Raw genomic sequence first — 19,449 nt, forward strand, 5'->3', positions numbered from 1 at the left:
TTCCCTTTCTCAATACTTTTGAGAAATCAAATCACTGTTTCTCAGATAACATAAATTCTTTATCCAAATTGATTTTAAACATAAATTTAATATTATATCATTAAGTAAAAGTATTAGTTTTGATCAGAAGTTTATGCCACCTTTTAATCTAACTTCTTGGAAAACCAACTATTTAAATGTTAGACAACTTTTAAAATGCCTATGTTCAAATATCATTAAAATTTATCCATTGAGTGATTAGAATCGTAATAAATTTACATGCAGGAAATAGACCTACAACTTTTGGAAAATGATACAAATCTGTATCACAATGTCAGCTATTCTCAAACAGTAAATATTCTGTCTATAATGATCTATTCCAAAAGTTGCAACCAATCCCAAGTGGTAGGTTATGATTTCCTTAGTTCACTTCCTCGTGAAATGACACGCTACCACCCGAGGAGTTTGTGTAGGTGAGGCAACCAGATTAAGATTACAGAGCCTAAAGGCAGAAGCATAATCCAAAATAATTCCAGAGCACATTCTGCGTACCTCAAGATTCAGGGCAGAATATAATCTACACACACATATACACACACAGTTCTCGGTATGTAGCTCTATTCAGCTTTATATAATCCTAATGCTGGCTGTGACACATGAAATTATTCTGAGTGTCAACAATTTCACGCTGTACCTAAGTTCTACCAAGAAGAGGCACCTCACATGAGGACCTGGCATGGTAGACAAAGGCACAAAAATGTTACTTATCCCTTACACACGAGTATCATTATAATAAAGGAGCAAAAAAGAGAGATAAACTACTACTAGGATCAAGAGAATCAGACAAAAAGTCCAGACTAGCAGCAGTGAGCTGTGGGTTAGGTAATATGGGCAAAGGCTGACTCTCCAGATCAAAGGATAAGAATATTACTTTAGTGATGAAAAGTCAGGCCCCAAACAAAGAAAATAAGGACCCAAGAGTGGTAAAAATCCAGTCAATCAAATAAGTTATTTGTCTCGTGAGCATGTAGTACTGCCCTGATGCTACTACCTACAGTCTAGCTATTTGAACAGACTAACAAACTTCTTGCCAGGTTCCTGATCCTGGGCCAGAAAGGAAACAGTGCCTCTATCACTGGAACAATCAGTGAAATTTGAATAGAATCTGTGGATTAAATAGCAGTATTGTATCAATGTTAATGTCTAGAATTTAATGGTTATACAGTGGCTTCATATCAGAGTAGTCTCAATACATACTGATGGATTTAGGGTTATGAGTTATCATGTCTGTACTTACTCTCACATGGTTCAGAAAATAACAATTTATTTGATATGGAGTATATTATAAGACAAATATGGTAAACTATTAACTATTGGGGGAATCTAAATGTAGGATATTCTGGAGTCCTTTGAAATAATCTCACAACTTTTCTGTATGTTTCACATTATTTTAAAATTAAATATATATAAGTAAATAAAATTTATAGATGCTTTGACAATGGAGAGCAGTATATTTTAAAAGACATATCCAAACTAACAAACACGTAAAATTATTTTAAATCAACTTAAAAATAGAATAAATAAAATGCTTGGACAGTAGCACATCGTACATCTCAAAACTTATCCAAACTAATAAACACATGAGGCAATTCTGACTTCAGTTCTTAAAAGCCTCCTTCAATTAGAAAAAAATATTTTACTTAAATTAAACCGGAAGGTACTCCTTCCAGAGAATTGAAATGAAGGTAATAATGTAAAAATTCTAGAAAGTTATCTACAGGTAACTTAAAAAATATATGATGTAAAAATAATGCTTTTAAAACCCTCTTCAAAGCTGACACAGTATGATTAACATTTCTGAAATATAAACTCATCTTCAAGGAAAAAAATCACTAAATTTGAACAATGACTAAACTTATTCAAAAACTTTGTGTTGCTCTAATAATTCAAATATAAGAATGTTCCAACTTTGGTAGTAATACTTCAATTTACAAAAAAGATTAATTTTACTTAGGTTATATTGGCCATCTACTAATATTATTATTTTAAAATATATTTTGGAAAAGCTATTTCTTTGCCATTGTTTTCTGAAGTTGCTTTCATAACTTCTAATCTGAAATTTTTGAGATGCTTTTACGAAATGACTGTGTAAATCCTAGAATAGTTTGTTTTCATTAACATAAACAATGCTATCAAGCTTTTATTAGAGGAGACAAGACAAATAGAAATCTTTAGAAGCTGAGTGTCCTAACAGACTTTAAATAATATCACTCACAAAGCATATCTCTACAGTTTAATCAACTGTCAAGTATAAATGACAAAACTTTCACTTCATTTAAAACAATGCATTCACATTCCTTAGTGATAAATACCTACCATCTGAGAGCTGGAAGTAAAAGTTGTCACTTATCATATGTTTATAACTTGGTTGTTAGAACATTCTTGAAATGAATTATGACAAAGAGAGAATTTAACTACTTGAGCTCCTATATCGTGAATTTCCTTTACAACAAGACTCCCTGCATCATTTCCTAAGGACAAAGCATCCATCTTAAACTAGTTGGTTCTATCCCACAAAAGCCTGGTTTCCAAGGAGATGCTGTGAACTCTGCATTACCTCAGGCTCACATTTATGAGAAAAATTTATCTCAGTAAAAAAAAAAAACTGATTTTCATCTTAAATCAACAACAGTAAAATAAAAAAATAAATATATAGATAAGTAAACAATGACCAGCGAACTTACAGGAGACTCACTTCAACATCAAATAGAAAAAGCTACCAATCAAATGGGGGCCAACTAGAAAATGTACTTTTGTTATAGTCTCTGTTTATAGTTTTTTCTTGAATAACAAAGAAACAGAGACTACTGTGTGCCTTCATTCATGTACCCAAGAAAATAGAAACCTTTCAACTACATTTACCTTATCTCTTATTATAGATTTCTATCTTCACCTTCAATAAAAAATCAAAAATATTAAATTGGCATACTCATAACATGGAATATTATACAGCTAATAAAAAAATTAGGTATACAAATTAACAAAAAAAAACTACAAATGTAACACTTAAAAGGTACCCCTTTCCTTGCCCTAGCTGGTGTGTTCAGTGGATTGAGTGCCGGCCTGCAAATCAAAGCGTCGCAGGTTTGACTTAAATCTCCCTGAATCTCACCTTACCTATAAAATAGAGACAGCACCGCCTGTAATGGATGACTGTTATGAGAATCAGTGAGAGCCTTTCAGTTATACAGTTCAGTGAGTCTTAATTTAAACCACTCCTCTAGTCTAAGTTAGCATTGTCATTGGTCTGCCTGCTTTTGCTTTCACCTTCCTACTCTCCATTTCCCTAACCATGGTGTTTTACATTTACCACACATACACACACACCCAAAAAGTGTGTGTGTGTGTGTGTGTGTGTGTGTGTGTAGAGAGAGAGAGAGAGAGCACGTGCGCACTTCCAAAATGACAGAGTAAGGACCTCCCCAAAAATCTGTTCTAAAAGCAATAAAAACACAAGCAAAACTTGTCAAAAATAAACTTTTTCAGAATTGTGGAAATTAAACAACTTGCAGCAACCCAAGAAGTGTTTCTTCAAGGGAAACTGCTGAGTCTCAAACAATACCAAGTTTGCAGGGTTTTACCCTTTGCCATTTTTATCTCCTTTCCCTAGCCCTGTGGTAGACTTGAAAACCAACCGTCTCTCAAGCACAATATTTGTAAAAATCAGAAGCCTAAGAGTCAAAGGAGGAGTCAGAATGATTAGGAGCTCCCCAAAACATCCCATCCCCAGAAAATTACCAGTGTGTGACACAGCTGGCAGCTCCCTGAGAAAGCTCTGGGCACAGGACTTTATTTCACCTGACTCAGAGACGGCTCAGGCAAAACAGCCAGGGCAGGTGTCAACACAGTCAGTGCCAACTACTTAACATCACAGCCGCCTGAAGCAGAAATACAAGTTAGGTGAATATGAGACTAAAAAAAATTAATGAAAAATTTGGAGAATTACATGTTTATACAGGGCTTTGAAAAACTCCAAAATATTCTTGGGAACCTAAGAATGTGCAGGGCTCTGCACATGCCCAGCCCTCTTCAACAAAGGCTGGGAGACATACTAGTTCAAGGCACTTTTTTGAAGATTTTTATTTATTTTTTAGAGACTTGGGAAGGGAGGAAGAAAGAGAGGGAAAGAAACATCAGTCGATTGTGTGCCCCAATCAGGGACCAAACCTGCAACCCAAGCATGTGCCCTGACCAGGAATCAAACAAGCAGCCTTTCACTTTGCAAGTACAATGCCAAACCAACTGAGCCACACTGGTCAGGGTGTTTCAAGTCATTTAATCAATATTTGGCCACTTAGCTAACTGAGTAGACTTCAGTGGCTACATATGACAAAGAATACAGACTTTAAAAATTAGTCCAAGAAAGTCACTAACTCACAAAAGACAATAAAACACTAAAAGGTAAGTGTAGCCCATGAAAAAAATACAGACATTAAACTTACTAAACAAAGTCTTTTTTAATTTTAAAATTTTTCTTTTTTCTGCCCTGGCTGGTGTGGCTCAGTGGATTGAGTGTTGGCCTGCGAACCAAAGGGTCGCCAGTCAGGGTACACGGCTGGGGTTGTGGGCCCCCAGTTGGGGAAATGCAAAAGGCAACCACACATCAAAGTTTCTCTCCCTCTCTTTCTCCCACCCTTCCCCTCTCTCTAAAAATAAATAAATAAAATCTTTTAATTTTTTCCTTTGTTTTCTTTTTTGGTTTTGTTTTTGCTGCTGCTGACTTGTTCCTGAGACGGCTACAACACCCGAGAGAACAACGCCACATCTAATGCCTGTGCAGAACTGCAACTCCTTTAAAACGTTCAGATCTCCTGAACATTTGGGCTTCCTGCTCCCGCCTCATCCCCATGAAGTGAAATAATTTTCATATTTTTTAGTAAAATACAGTTATCCCTGTAAACACTTTTTCCCATATTCCCATCCTCTTTTTTTGTCTGTGGGTAAAACATTAACTTAAAAAGAAGTCTTAAAAACTAAAACTTAGAATGTACATTGATATCTCATTCACCCCAATTTTGGCTCTTCTGTAAAAGACTGACAACTCATTGTGGACTGGAAGGGATTTAAGAGACTGAATAGGGTATGGTCAGAGTTGGTTAGGATACCAATGAACTTTAGCCCTGGCAGGTCCTAGTATCCCTGATATGCCCTCTATATAAAACAGAAAAGTCTCCTTGCTTACTCCTCCCTGCCTGAACCACTCTCAAGGTGGTAAAAAATGACTGAGGAGGACAGAAGAAACTTCTACTCACTTTGTTACAAAAAGGAGATGAAATGATACAGAAGGATGGGAAAGTAAGGGGACAAAACAATAAAAGACCTTAAGAGATGATCCTGAATCTTTTCTTCCAATTGCAGATATTAACTCCTTTGAATTCTCATTTTCCCTAAATAAATGGTTTTTTGTTTCAGAGAATGTCTGTACTTTTCTTTTTATGTGTGCTTACATGCATGTTAGCATATGTGTGCAAATACATGTATGAATACTTGTGTCATTTGCTACCAGGCAAATGTTTCAGTTCTGATTTCAATTTAGTTTTCCTTTTTTATTTCCTTAAAATTATTTTTCATTTTAGAAACAAGTTTGCCAGGAAACCAGCTCCTTTCCCACAACGACAGACAGGCTGCAGCCATCTTTCTTAAAACCACGCTGATTTTCCCCTCACACCTCCAAAAAGGACCTCCTCAGGATGGCCTCAAAAGACGAGTCTTCTGATTCCACCCGTCGGGTGGGATGCCCTGGTGCCAGTGAAGGCCCCTCTCCCAAAATGAAGGTTTCTCATTGTGGGAGAGTTGGTTGTTTTTTTCGTTGTTTCTTCCTGCCTTCTAATTTAAAAAGACATTCCTGGGTGGCAGGCACGGCGCAGGAATGAAAGCTATCTCTCCGCAAACTTGTCTACATTCCTCGGCACTATCTGCTAGTTGCTTGTGTGTCACTGATGGCTCCCATGGTTGACTCCTTCGACAAACCTTTCAAGGAATTCTCTAACCATCAACAAGAAGTTGCTCTGTCAACCTGCATGATCCCCTGGAGCACTTTGAACACATTTGGTAGGGCAAGGGGAAGACAAAAAGAGCATGCGTGGAGCAGCTGGCTCACAAGTTGCTGTCCAAGCTGCTTCATCACCTGTCCAATCAGTTCTCTTCATAATTCAAAGTCCTCTTCACGACTGTTGGCTACCCCTGTATGGATAAGGTCTCGTAGGAACCTCATGACACTGAAGCTGGCATCCTGGTGGTCCAAAATAGTGCAGGCAGTGGCTCACTGTAAGATAGGGATGACCACCTGGCTCTTCAGTAAGGTAACAGGGCTACACTGAATAAACCTGGTGGCGGGCCTGAACAGGGCATCCATGATGTCAGGGTGACTCTGGACCCATTCTGCTATTCTAGCAGCTGGAAGGTGGGGATACATAGTGCGTGGAGCATGTCTAGTAGTTCCTGCTGACAGCCCTCTTCCATGCCATACTCATCCACAAGGATGCTGCCAGGGTACGGGAAAGAGAAATGTGACACATACACCATCTGTGTGACTAGTGGCTACAGCAGAGCCACAGATCCTTTGTCCACACAACAAACAGCAAAGTGGAGGCACCTGCAACAATGCTCTACAATCCGATCATCAGCCTGGTGTTTACTGTGAATGCAAAATCTCCAAAAGTCCATTAAAGTGCTGAGCCAGGTGGTCTAAACAATGACTTCTTTATTTTTTATTATTATTTTTCAATTCTCACCCAAGGACATGTTTCCATTGACCTTTTAGAGAAAGAGGAAGAGAGAGAGGGAGAAAGGAAAAGGGAGAGAGAGAAACATTGACATGAGAGAGATAAGCAAAGACTTTAAATTAGCTATTATGAACATATTCAAAGTACTAAATAAATGCCATCTAAAGAATTTAAAACAGAGTGTGAATACAATGTCTCACCAAATATAGAGTATCAATAAAGAGATAACTCTTTGATTTAAAAAAATGGCATAAGGCAATAAGTATAAGACTATGCTGATGGGTTTATAATGTATAAAGATGTAATTTGGAAAAAAAAAAAAAAAGATAGCATTTGGCCCTGGCTGGTGTGGCTCAGTGGACTGAGTGTCAGCATGTGAAGCAAGGGGTCACTGGTTCGATTCCCAGTCAGGGCACATGCCTGGGTTGCAGGCCAGGTCCCCATTAGGGGGCAAGTGAGAGGTAACCACATGTTGATGTTTTCCTCTCCCCCCAAAATAAATAAATAAAATCTTTAAAAAATACTTTTAAAATAAAGAAAACAGAAGACTTGAACAACATTACAAACTGGACATACTGGACATCTACAGAATACCCCATCCAGCAATGGGGGGTAGAATGCACAATTTTCTCAAGTGCTCACGGGACATTCTTAAGGACAAGATAATGTGTTAAACCATAAAGCAAGCCTCAATAAATTTAAAAGGACTGACATGGTATCACATATGTTCTTCAAACACAGTGGAATAAAATTTGAAATCAATAACAAGGAAATTTGGAAAGTCATAAATGTGTGGAAATTAAACATATTCATAATCTTTAACTAGACTGACCATACATTAAACATGTCATTCCTCCAGTTAAAATCTTCCAGTGATATTCCATCAGTCTTTGAATAAAATATTCCCTGCTTACAGTGGCTTAAAAAGCCCCAGAGCCCTGGCCAGGTAGCTCAGCTCGTCAGAACATCATCCTAATATGCCAAGGTTGCAGGTTCAATCCCCGATCAGGGTACATACAAGAATCAACCAATAAGTGCATAAATCAGCAGAAGAATAATCGATGTTTCTCTCTCTCTCCCTCTCACTCCCTTTCCCTATCTCTAAAATCGGTGAGCACATCCTCAGGTGAGTATTTAAAAAAAAAAGTCCAACTCTCCCAGTTACTGGCTAGATGTCCTGGACAAGTTATTTAACCTAAGGATAAATATCCTCTATTGTCCCCTAACTGGTGTGGCTCAGTTGGTTGGGCATCATCCTGCAAAGTGAAAGGCTGCTGGTTTGATTCCTGGTCAAGGCATGTGCCTGGATAGGGGCACACAGGGCACAACCAATCCATGTTCCTCTCTCATATCCGTGTTTCTCTCTCTCTTCCTCCCTCTCTCTAAAAAATAAATTCTCTAAAAATATATACTCTATTATAAAGTTGGAATAATAATATCTACTCCATAAGATTACTATGAGTATAAAATTAATATCACAAATAAAAGGATTCAGACAATCCTTTAGCAAATAAGCATTCAATAAGAACTATTATATCTTATTACTATTATAATATAGGTACATCAAAATGAAACATGTTGCCAAGATATTTTTTAACATTTTCTTTGTTACATATAATTCTGTCATTAGGTATAATACCTGACAAATAAGGTATAACATTCTGTCATCAAGTATTATACCCAATGACGGAATTCTGTCAACAGGAACAATCAATGAATGAGAAGAACTTTAAATCCTTGAAGAAAGAGAGATATTTATCGTATGCTTTAAAATTAATGGGAAAATCCCCTTGTAAAATTTTCCCTTTCATGGTGTTATAGCATATGAAAATCTTCTATTCCTTCAGGTTTCTCTTCCTATGGTAGGAACTCTTAAAGAATATAACTATTTATGTAAGTCATAATTCACACTACAGTGATAGTAACTACTTCACAACTTACTTGTCTGAAAAGATGTGATTCAAGAAAATTCCAGAACAGAAATATAAAGGGTAAAAAGTCAAAATAAAATAGATACAATTAACTAAAAAGGGATATCTCCTATAAATGATGGTACATGAATATGTACCATACCGTTAATGTGATCTGACAAAGAATACTGAGGTAAATTACAAGGATGGCCATAAATTCTTCCCTTCTATATGTCCTTGGGTAATCCTCTCCTATGGTGGTTCTGAGCTTGGCCATGTAATATGCTCATGTAATATGCTCTGGCAAATGAGACAATGGCAAATGTGATACAGACGTAAAAAATGCTTGGGCATTGGGGCCCCCAATCTTTAGCTGTTCTTGGAATCCTCCTGCAACTATCCTGTGAAGAAGCCCAGGAAAGCCCTGGCTGGTGTGACTCAGTGGATTGTGTGCTGGCCTGCAAACCAAAGGGTTGCTGGTTCAATTTCTAGTCAGAGCACATGCCTGGGTTGTGGGCCAGGTCCCCATTAGGGGGTGTATAAGAGGCAACCACTCATTGATGTTTCTCCTTCCCTTCCCCTCTCTAAAAATAAATAAATAACATCTTCTTTAAAAAGCCCAGGAAAACCTACCAAATGATAAGAGACATGTGCACCAGTTGCTGCTCCTCCCCTGGCCAACACCATACCAAGTATCAGAAATGTCAGAAATGTGATCAGACTGTCTTAGATGATTCAACCACCAGTCTAGCCTCTAGCTGACCTCAAACACATGAGCAAGTCCAGCAGAAATCAGCTGGATCAACCCAGACCAGAAGAGCTACACAACTGACATAGGGAATCTTAAGCTAAATAAGTGGTTATTATTTTAAGCAACCAAATTTTGCAGTGATTTGTTACAGAACAAAAGCTAGTAAGATACAAATACAGATCACCAATACATTTCTTTTTTTCCAAAATCATTAAGAAGAGGTAGAACACTAAAATAATTTTTAAAAGTCAGTATACATAATTTTTTAAAGGTTTTATTTATTTACTTTTTAGAGAGAGGAGAAGGAAGGGAGTAAGAAAGGGAGAGAAACATCAGTGTGTGAGAGATACATCAATCGGTTGCCTCTCACATGCCCCCAACTTCAACCCAGACATGTGTCCTGACTGGGAATCAGCCTATGACTTTGGGTTCATAGGCTGGTGCTCAATCCACTGAGCCACACCAGCCAAGGCAGTATGCATAATTTTTAAAAAATCAATTAAATACTGTTACCAGAGGAGAGAGTAGCAGAACTATGCTTATCCATAGTAAATACCTAATAGATATTTACTGAATTGAAATAAATGAAATAGGAACTTTCAGCCAACATGGAGGTGTAGGTAGATACACTGTGCCTCCTCACACTACCAAAAGAAGGATAACAACAAATTTAAAAACAAAACACAACCAGAACTGACAGAAAATCGAACTGTATGGAAGTATGACAACCAAGGAGTTAAAGAAGAAACATTCATCCAGACCAGTAGGAGGGGTGGAAATGGGCAGCCAGGGTAGAGAGGACTCATGGCAAGGCAGCTGGAGGAGCAGTGAAGCAGTGGATTGTGGACCAGGTGGTCCCACATTCACATGCAGATAAACCGGGAGGAACAACTGGGAAGTGAGACAGACCGCACAACCCAGGGTTCTAGTGGGGAAATAAAGCCTCAAAGCTTCTGACTGAAAACACCTGTGGGAGTTGAGGGAGCAGCAGGAAAAACTCCCAGCGTCACAGGAGAGCTCACTGGTGAGACCCACAGGATCCTAGAATATACACAAACCCATCTACCCAGAAGTCAGCACCAGAAGGGCCCAATTTGCTTGTAGGAAGCAGGGGAAGTGACTGGAAACCCGGTGAAGAGTAGAACAAGTGGTGTCGTTCCCTCTTGAATCCCTCCCCTACACACAGCGTCACAACACAGCAACGTGGGTTGCCCCACACTGGTGAACACTTCAGCTCCACCCCTTACTATGTAACAGGTGTGGGGAGACAAAAAAAAATGGCCCAAATGAAAGATCAGATCAAAGCTCCAGAAAAAGTACAACTAAGCAACAAAGAGATAGCCAACCTATCAGGTGCACAGTTCAAAACACTGGTAATCAGGATGCTCACAGAATTGGTTGAATATGGTTGCAAATTAGATGAAAAAATGAAGGCTATGCTAAGTGAAATAAAGGAAAATGTACAGGGAACCAACAGTGATAGGAAGGAAACCAGGACTCAAATCAACGGTGTGGACCAGGAGAAAGAAAGAAACATTCAACCAGTGCAGAATAAAGAAACAAGAATTCAAAAAAATGAGGAGAGGCTCAGGAACTTCCAGGACATCTTAAAATGTTCCAACATCCAAATAATAGGGGTACCAGAAGGAGAAGAGGAAGAGCAAGAAATTGAAAATTTATTTGAACAAATAATGAAGGAGAACTTCCCCAATCTGGCAAAGGAAATAGACTTCCAGGAAGTTGAGGAAGCTCAGAGAGTCCCAAAAACATTGGACCTAAGGAGGAACACACCAAGGCACATCATAATTACATTACCCAAGATTAAAGATAAGGAGGGAATCTTAAAAGCAGCAAGAAAAAAGGAGACAGTTACCTACAAAGGAGTGCCCATAAAAGACTGTCAGCTGATTTCTCAAAAGAAACCTTGCAGGCAAGAAGGGGCTGGAAAGAAGTATTCCAAGTTATGAAAGGTAAGACCCTACATCCAAAATTACTCTAACCAGCAAAACTATCATTTAGAATCGAAGGGCAGATCAAATGCTTCCCAGATAACATCAAGTTAAAGGAATTCATCATCACCAAGCCCTTATTATATGAAATGTTAAAGGGGCTTACCTAAGAAAAAGAAGATAAAAATATGAACAGTAAAATGACAATAAACTCACAGTTATTAACAACCACACCTAAAACCAAAACAAAAACAAACTAAGCAAACAACTAGAACAGGAACAGAATCACAGAAATGGAGATTACATGGAGGGTTATCAGCAGGGGAGAGGAAGAGGGGGGAAAAGGTACAGAGAATAAGTAGTATAAATGATAGGTAGAAAATAGACAGGGGGAGGTTAAGAATAAGATAGGAAATATAGAAGCCAAAGAACTTATATGTATGACCCATGGACATGAACTAAAGGAGGGGAACGTGTGTGGGAGGGGGTGTGTAGGGAGGAGAGGAATAAAGGGGAGAAAAGGGGACAACTCTAATAGCATAATCAATAAAATATATTAAAGTAAATAAATAAAAAGAAAAAAAATAAAATAAAAAGAGATTTACCCAAAGCCATATGTCATTAACAGAAGAAAAAATATTGAACCTAGGTCTGTCCCTTGAAAACAGCATTCTAAGTCCCAAATGTTGTCATATAACCATTTTTTAAAAATAGATTTTGCTTTATTTATAATTATTATATTACTAAAGCAACATATAACCAGAGACATTGAGATAAAGAACAAAGTGCCAGTAACCAGAGGGGAGGGGGGATAACAGGAGAAAGAAGGGGAATGGTCATCAAGGAACAAGAATAAAAGACACAAGGACAAAGCCAAACAGAGTAGGATCGAGGGTGGCAGGTGGGGGTGGGTGGGGTGAAAATGGAGACAACTGTACTTGAAAAACAATTAAAAAAATAAATCCTTTATGGAATTGTAGAATACTAAACAATTTTTGAGGCAGCGGCAATACTGGAAATTCCACTGAGGCCAAAAACTACCTACCAAAGTTAAAGTACAAAGTAAGATGACTGTGACATCATATTCAGACATTAAGAATCTTTTTTAAATCTCTAAGAAACAGCCATTAACCTTTGTTAACCCAACAGCCAAGAATGGGATCAAATGGTTTTGCATTCGATAAAAAATACCTCAAACACTTCAGTGGCATCTTAAGAAATCATTTCTAAAATAAACTGGGAGTTAGGTAGTAAATAGGTACACTGAAAACAAAGTATATAAAACAAAGATAACTCAATCCTTAAATCATTCAAGAGAATACAGATAATTACAATGATTTATTAGAAAAAGAAATTTCACTGCTCAAATACCATTCTGAAAATAAGTAGTGACAGTGAGTAATTAAATCAAATGAAAGAAAATGACTATCACACTCCATCTAAAACATCTGTGCAAAAATAAAGATGTCCAAACCTATTTAATAACTAGAATGTGTCCTATCAAGAAGCTGAGTGAAAAAAAAGTTCAAATCTCAAACGCACAGGAAAAGAATTAAATTTGGACATAGAAAGCATACTCCAAAGCAGAAAAAAAGGAAACCATTCACTAGTGTACCAACTCAATGAAGTCATTCTACATTTTGCCAAAGCACAGGCTATTAAAATATTAACTGCACTGAGGCAATAAAATTTTACATCAAAATTAAAAATCAGCACAAAAGATTCTGTGAAGGTAAATCAAATTTCTACCTTAGGCCATTTGGGATTGAGAAGTCGAGCTTTGATTGCATCGTCCAGGGCCTTGTCATACTGCTGGATTTTCATATATGCTGCAGATCTATTGCTGTATAAGATGCAGTTCTGAGGGTCAACAGCCAGAGCTTCATTGTACAGAACAATAGCTGTGTGGAAATCTCCATCATGACAGGCCTGGTTACTCTGACGAACTTTCTCAACAAATTCAGCTTTGCTCAGCACGGGACCATCAGGACTTCTCTGGCCAATAGTCTTAGCACCAAATAGAGGAATCTACAAACAAAGAAACTTTGTGAGACAAAGTTTTGGTAATCCAGAGGGGTTCCATGTCAGAACTTCAAGAGAACATAGACATTCTTCATGGTCTACTTTACATTATAGTTAACTTTTGTGCCCTAAAAGACAATAAACTTTCCAGAAAGCAGCCAACAATAGTGCCTTGAGTACAAATGTATATGTGCATGTGTATGTGTAGTTATCAGCTTACATAGTTACACTTACATATGTATATATTTTTTATTGAGAGAAAGAATGAATGAATGCAAAAGAGTACTCAAGCTTTTCTTTGGCAATTTAAAGTTATACTAAGGGAAAGACTGAAATACAAACCTATATAAATAATATTGTCTCAACCATGTTAAGATGGTTTCACTCAAGAAAATAATGAAAAAATGATCAAAATATGAACTATGCTAAAATATCTTTAAATATAAGATTATGAATTATTTTTATTTTCTTAAAATTTTCTCTTACCCAAATATTAGGAAATGAGTATATGTTCATTTTAAAACTAAAAAATAGCCCTGGCTGCTGTGGCTCAGTGGAGTGAGCGCCTGCCTGCAGACCAAAAGTTCCCTGGTTCAGTTCCTGATCAGGGCACATGCCTGGGTTGCAGGCCAGGTCCCCAGGCAACCAACTGATGTTTCTCTTCCTCTCTTTCTTCATCCTTTCCTCTCTCTCTAAAAGTAAATTAAAAAATTTTTTAAATAAATTTAAAAAGTAAATTTTAATGTATCAATGAATCTTTTTTAAAGATTATATTTATTTTTAGAGACATAGGAAGGCAGGGAGAAAGAGAGGGAGAAAAACATAGAAAAAGGCAAAAGATTTGTGCATTCTGAAGAGAAACCAGAGTATGGGAGAGAAACATAGATGCAAGAGAGGAACATCAATCAGTTGCCTCTCATGCATGCCCCAAGCAGAAATCAAACCCACAACCCAGGCATGTGCCCCCACCAGGAATCGAAGCCAGAGACTTTTCGCTATGAAGGACAATGCCCAACCAACTGAGCCACACCAGTCAAGGCAATGAATTTTTTTAGAAAGGCAAATCTGTACCTGTAATTTGGCTACTACCATGGACTTCTAAGACAAACGCCAGTTTTCGGAGATCACCAAAAAGAAAAAAAAAAACCTGCTACAAATTATATCTTGGCAATTTAAGACCCTATTTTAATGTTGATTTTTCCAACTCACTAAGTTTTCTATGACTTTATAGGAGTGACCTTACAACCAAAGAGAACGACTCAGTGAAATGTTATTCATTTTTAAAATATGAAAATTATGAACTGCATTGGAGTCCCAACTGAAGAAAGTTAAGAGAGCAGTATCAAAAGAGATAGTTTGCAAGTCTAAGCAGGCTTGCCCTAACTGAAATTAAAACAAAAAGTGTAATTTTCTTCCTCACATCTTCTTTAAGACTAAGTCCAGACCCTCAATTCCAAAGACAGCAGATCTGATATGTAACACACAGACTGTTCAAAAGTAACAGACTCCTCACAGAGGTATCTGCATTAAAAAGAATAAATTCCACTGAGAGGAGAAAGAAAGGTAGAGCCAATCTCCCACATAGACAACCACTATTTTCCTCTGCTTACAGAAATATCATGTCCTAGATTTCCAAGACAATTTGAAACACTAAAATATCCTAGAAGTTTCAAATATGAAAGTCCAAGTTACATCCCTCAACTTCCTCATACTGGAAGAGGCTAACCAATAATGTATTCTCGTTAGTTGCTTTTTTTTATTATGATCATGAAACATAGTGCTTGCAAGTGAATAGACTTTGTAACATTTACCAAACAACCAGGATTTCCCTGAACAGTCTCGATTTTTAATCATTTTATCCCCATCATCAAACCAATGTAGAAGACACTGACAATGCATAAGACTAATTTCATTTTGGAAAATATAAGTCATCATGGCAATACTTAAGGGTAGTACTGTGGTAGACAGACAGATGTGAGCAGATCGAGGACGATGGGCCAGGTACAGAAGGTCACCAGGGTGGAAAGCTACAGACAACCCTGGGAAAGCAAGGACCCTGCTCCAGGGCAACCTTTTCTCTGTCAGCATATCCCTGCTCGCAAGGTTTAGACCCCCTGATCTTTCATATTGCTGGTCCTGTGCTTTGGACCCTCCTCTGACCTTTCCTCCCCAGGCATGTTGCTAGTCCTGTGGGTCAAATCCCCCCTTAGAGGGGGAGCAAACAAGGGAGACAAAGGATAGCACCTAAGCATTAAGCCTCCAGGACAACGAGGTTCTGATCTGCATCAAATACATCTAGGTCTCAGTTGTATTTCAGCTCAGGGCCCAGAAAAGCAGCAAAACCAGACTAGCGATGCCAAGACTGGCATCAGGATCAGGTAGATTGACTAAAGATCCCCTGACCTGGCGCAGATCCATCAGCAGAGACCTCGACCCTGAAAGGATACGTCTGGAAGGCTGCTGGGATCTCCCCTGAGACATCCCCCTAAAATGCCTGCCCTTAGGAGCCCTGAGGAGAAAGGACCCAGTCCACTTTCCCTTCCCTCCCTCCTGGGAGCAGGAGCTCTCCCTCCCCAGAGGCTGCCTGTGCCTTACCTTTACCTTCCTCTCTCCTAAGCTCCAAGGGCCTTTCTCTTGCCTCCATAATGTGTTTTCCAAACCCATTTCTTCTACAGCTCACTTCTTCTACAACTATGACTTTCTAAATAAACCTCTTATAGTTTGAGTCTTGGCCCTGAATTCTTTCCTAGCTAGAACTCAAGTACCAAGGGTGCTGAACCAGGTCCAGTCTGACCCCACTGGTGGTCTAACACCTGGTGCCATTCTTGCCACCACCAACGGTACTAGCCATAAATAGGAAAAATATCTATATTTGAAAAGCCAGGGGTATAATATAAAAGGCAATAACAGCCTTTAAAAGTAAAATCATTAGAATCATATGTAGCTTAAAAGTAAAAAAGATGTGATTCTAGTACTACAGCATTCCCTACTCTCAGAGTAGTAATTTTGGTTCAATGCCAACATGGAAAAGAACCAAACTAAGAAAAGAAAGTGTCTGCATTCTACTCCCTCCATTTATGGTAATATAAAGAAACATTTCCCAAAATATTATCCTCAGGATACTGAAATGAACAAGGTTAAGTTTCTGCTTCAGTGGAAGATTCCTCAGGGCTTTTACTGTGCACATCATGTACCTGAGAGGGGAAACACCGCACATAATGAGATCAAGGGACCTCTGTGGGAGAGAAACCACGCTGGACCAGAAACTGCTTGAAACACACATGTGATAGAAATCCCAGAAGAAAAGGGAAGGGAATCGGAGCAATATTTGAATACTTTGTGACCAAGAATTTTCTGAAACTATGAGTAGATGAAAGACAACAACTCACAGAAATTGAACCCATTGCTTTAAGAATTTCACCCAACCACAAGATACCACAAAGAAAACTGCTCCTATACACATCATAAGCAAACTGATAAAATAAAACACAAAGAGAAAAATGTTAAGGCAGACAAAGGAAAAGTAAGACACATTACCTTCAAGAAGCTACAGTTAATGCAACAGAAATTAAGAAACTGAAATAGCAGCTAACCTAAAACTCCACACCCAAAGAAAATACTAAGATTATCTACTATATGCTAGGCACCCTCATAGGCATTGTAGATAAAATCTGTATATTTTAAATAACAGTACAGGCTGCTCACAAAAAAAAGGAAAAAAAAAAAAAAAAAAAAAAAAAAAACCCACTGCCTCCATCTGTGAAGCACTGTGCTTCTAGAGGGGAAAAATCCTCCTACCCAAACCACAAGGGATCAGCCCAGACCCAAACAGACATTCTCTCAATCAAGGAGTGACAAATCAGAAGGTGAGGAAATTGGCCATACAAAAAGATATGGAATTATGTATCTAGAGGAAACAAAATAAAGGCAGTACGGGCCAGGCATGTTTGAAGAACTGCAAGGAAGCCAGTGTAGATGAGCGCAGGGTAGAAAGTAAAGGCACATAAAGTCACAGAGGTAACTATGGGGCCCAAACTGTTTAGAACTACACTATCCAATACAGTAGCCACCAGCCATATGTGGCTATTTAAATTTTTATTTTCCTTAATTAAATTTAAATAAAAATATTCAGATGTGCTGTCCACATTGCAAGCACACGTAGTAGCTGGTGATGAACAAATTGGACAATACAGATACAGCACATTTCTGTCTTTGCGGGCAGTCCTATTGGACTATCACAGATACTTAAAGAACTACACGTCTAAGAAAAAACTAGATACACCACAAGAGGTCATCAGCTCTCCACACTAAAGCAGAGTTGCTATTTGTCCTTAACAATAAATTCCCAGTCCTTAGGCCAAGTAAGTGAACACTTCCCAAACTCTTCCTTAAAATTATCTTAATAGGCATCCTTGAAAAGGTATTCCAGTTTCCAACAATTTGGAGAAAATTAATATAAATAATTTGGGGTAAATTCCTCACTAGCATGTTTAAAAATTTTATTTCTTAGATTTGAAACCTCTTTTAGCTGATTCCAGAAAAAGTTACCAATACTTTCAAATATTTTGGAGAAAAACAAATTTGGTCACTGTAAGCCTTCCTTAGAATCTTTAATTTGCCAACATATACAGTGAGTTTCCAAGAAAGAGACAGAATATATACAGTGTTTCCAAATAACAATAATTATAATTATACATAACTATAATTATTGAACACTTATGTGCCTGGAATTATTCTAAATGCTTTACATATGTTAACTCACTTAATTTTCACAAAACCCTATGAAGTAGAAACTATTATTTTCCCCACTTTTAGGTTAAAAAACAAGATACAGAAAGGTTAAATAACTTGACTAACAAAAAAGGAAGGGTGTGAAGGGAATAAGCTAATATGCAGTAGGGCTGTGATTCAAACCCAGGCAGTCTGGCTCTGGACTCTGTGATCTTACCATTATATCATAACTTCCTCTCAGAATTATTTGAAAACATAATATTTTACTCATCTCCCAGAATGCCTATTAAAATCTTGCAAAACTTTGTTCCTACAGTTTGGGAAATGCTAATAGACTACTTAGTACTTAGGCCTGTCTCTTTCTTGAAACCTAAACAAGACATGCCAGAACTATGTCCAAAATTACTTTTGCTCATTTAAAACAAATCCAGTTCCTAGTTTTTAGATTTTATAACCTGTTGAGGTTTGATTTGGTTTGTTTTGTTTTAAGCAAGGCTGGGCCAGTCAGCTCTAAACTGTATTCACTTGCTAAATGCCATAGTTTCATGCCAGTGGATAATACACTATGAACATTTCAATAAAAACCCTGATTTTGCCTTGGCTGGCATAGCTCAGTGGATTGAGCACAGGCTGCGAACCAAAGTGTCGCAAGTTCGATTTCCAGCCAGGGTACATGCTTGGGTTGCAGGCCATAACCCCCAGCAACCGCACATTGATGTTTCTCTTTCCCTCTCTCCCTCTCTCCCTCTCTCCCTCTCTCTCTCTCAAGTGAATAAAAAAAAAAAAAACCTGATTTTGAGATTTACAACATAAATTTGATACCCATAACTTTGTATTTCCATATTGTTCTATTCACTTGATATGGTTATAAATAAGTCAATACCATTTTATTAGGTAAACAACCAATTCCCTTCTTTCACGGCTAATGTACAAAATAGTTTGGCTTGTTCACTCATAACAACAAATATTCAAAATACACAAGGTCCAAACTAATTATTAAAATTTCAGGTCCAACCAACTTACGAATATGTGCAACTTAAGCATTTAACATGTATGCATGAATAATTTATATTATCATATATCATTAAATTTTAAATGCACTAGTTTTCAGCAATTATGACAAAGAGAAATTCCTGTGGCTATTACTGATCTCTGAATCCTTTCACACTCTTCTTTTTGACAGGCATTTTGTGAGAGGTGAGCCAGTAAATAAAAACCACTCAACAACCTTATTCCTGTTAAAATATCCATTTATGTAAAGGTAAAACCATGATTCTCATACAAATGTAAAATGAACATACATTAAAGATTTCATTTAACTC

At 37.7% G+C, this 19,449-nt stretch overlaps 1 protein-coding gene across 2 annotated transcripts in view; it reads right to left on the minus strand.

Annotated features, from left to right (window-relative positions):
* The window catches only part of TTC28 (tetratricopeptide repeat domain 28), a 558,547-nt gene that overhangs the window by 519,982 nt on the left and 19,116 nt on the right, over positions 1 to 19,449 (minus strand). For both annotated transcript variants that reach the window (XM_036014252.1, XM_036014251.1), the window contains exon 2: positions 13,124 to 13,402. In XM_036014252.1, the coding sequence (XP_035870145.1) occupies positions 13,124 to 13,402 (279 nt within the window). The remainder of the gene's footprint in view (positions 1 to 13,123; positions 13,403 to 19,449) is intronic.

Source organism: Phyllostomus discolor, chromosome 13 (genome assembly GCF_004126475.2).
Source record: "Phyllostomus discolor isolate MPI-MPIP mPhyDis1 chromosome 13, mPhyDis1.pri.v3, whole genome shotgun sequence".
NCBI lineage: Eukaryota > Metazoa > Chordata > Mammalia > Chiroptera > Phyllostomidae > Phyllostomus > Phyllostomus discolor.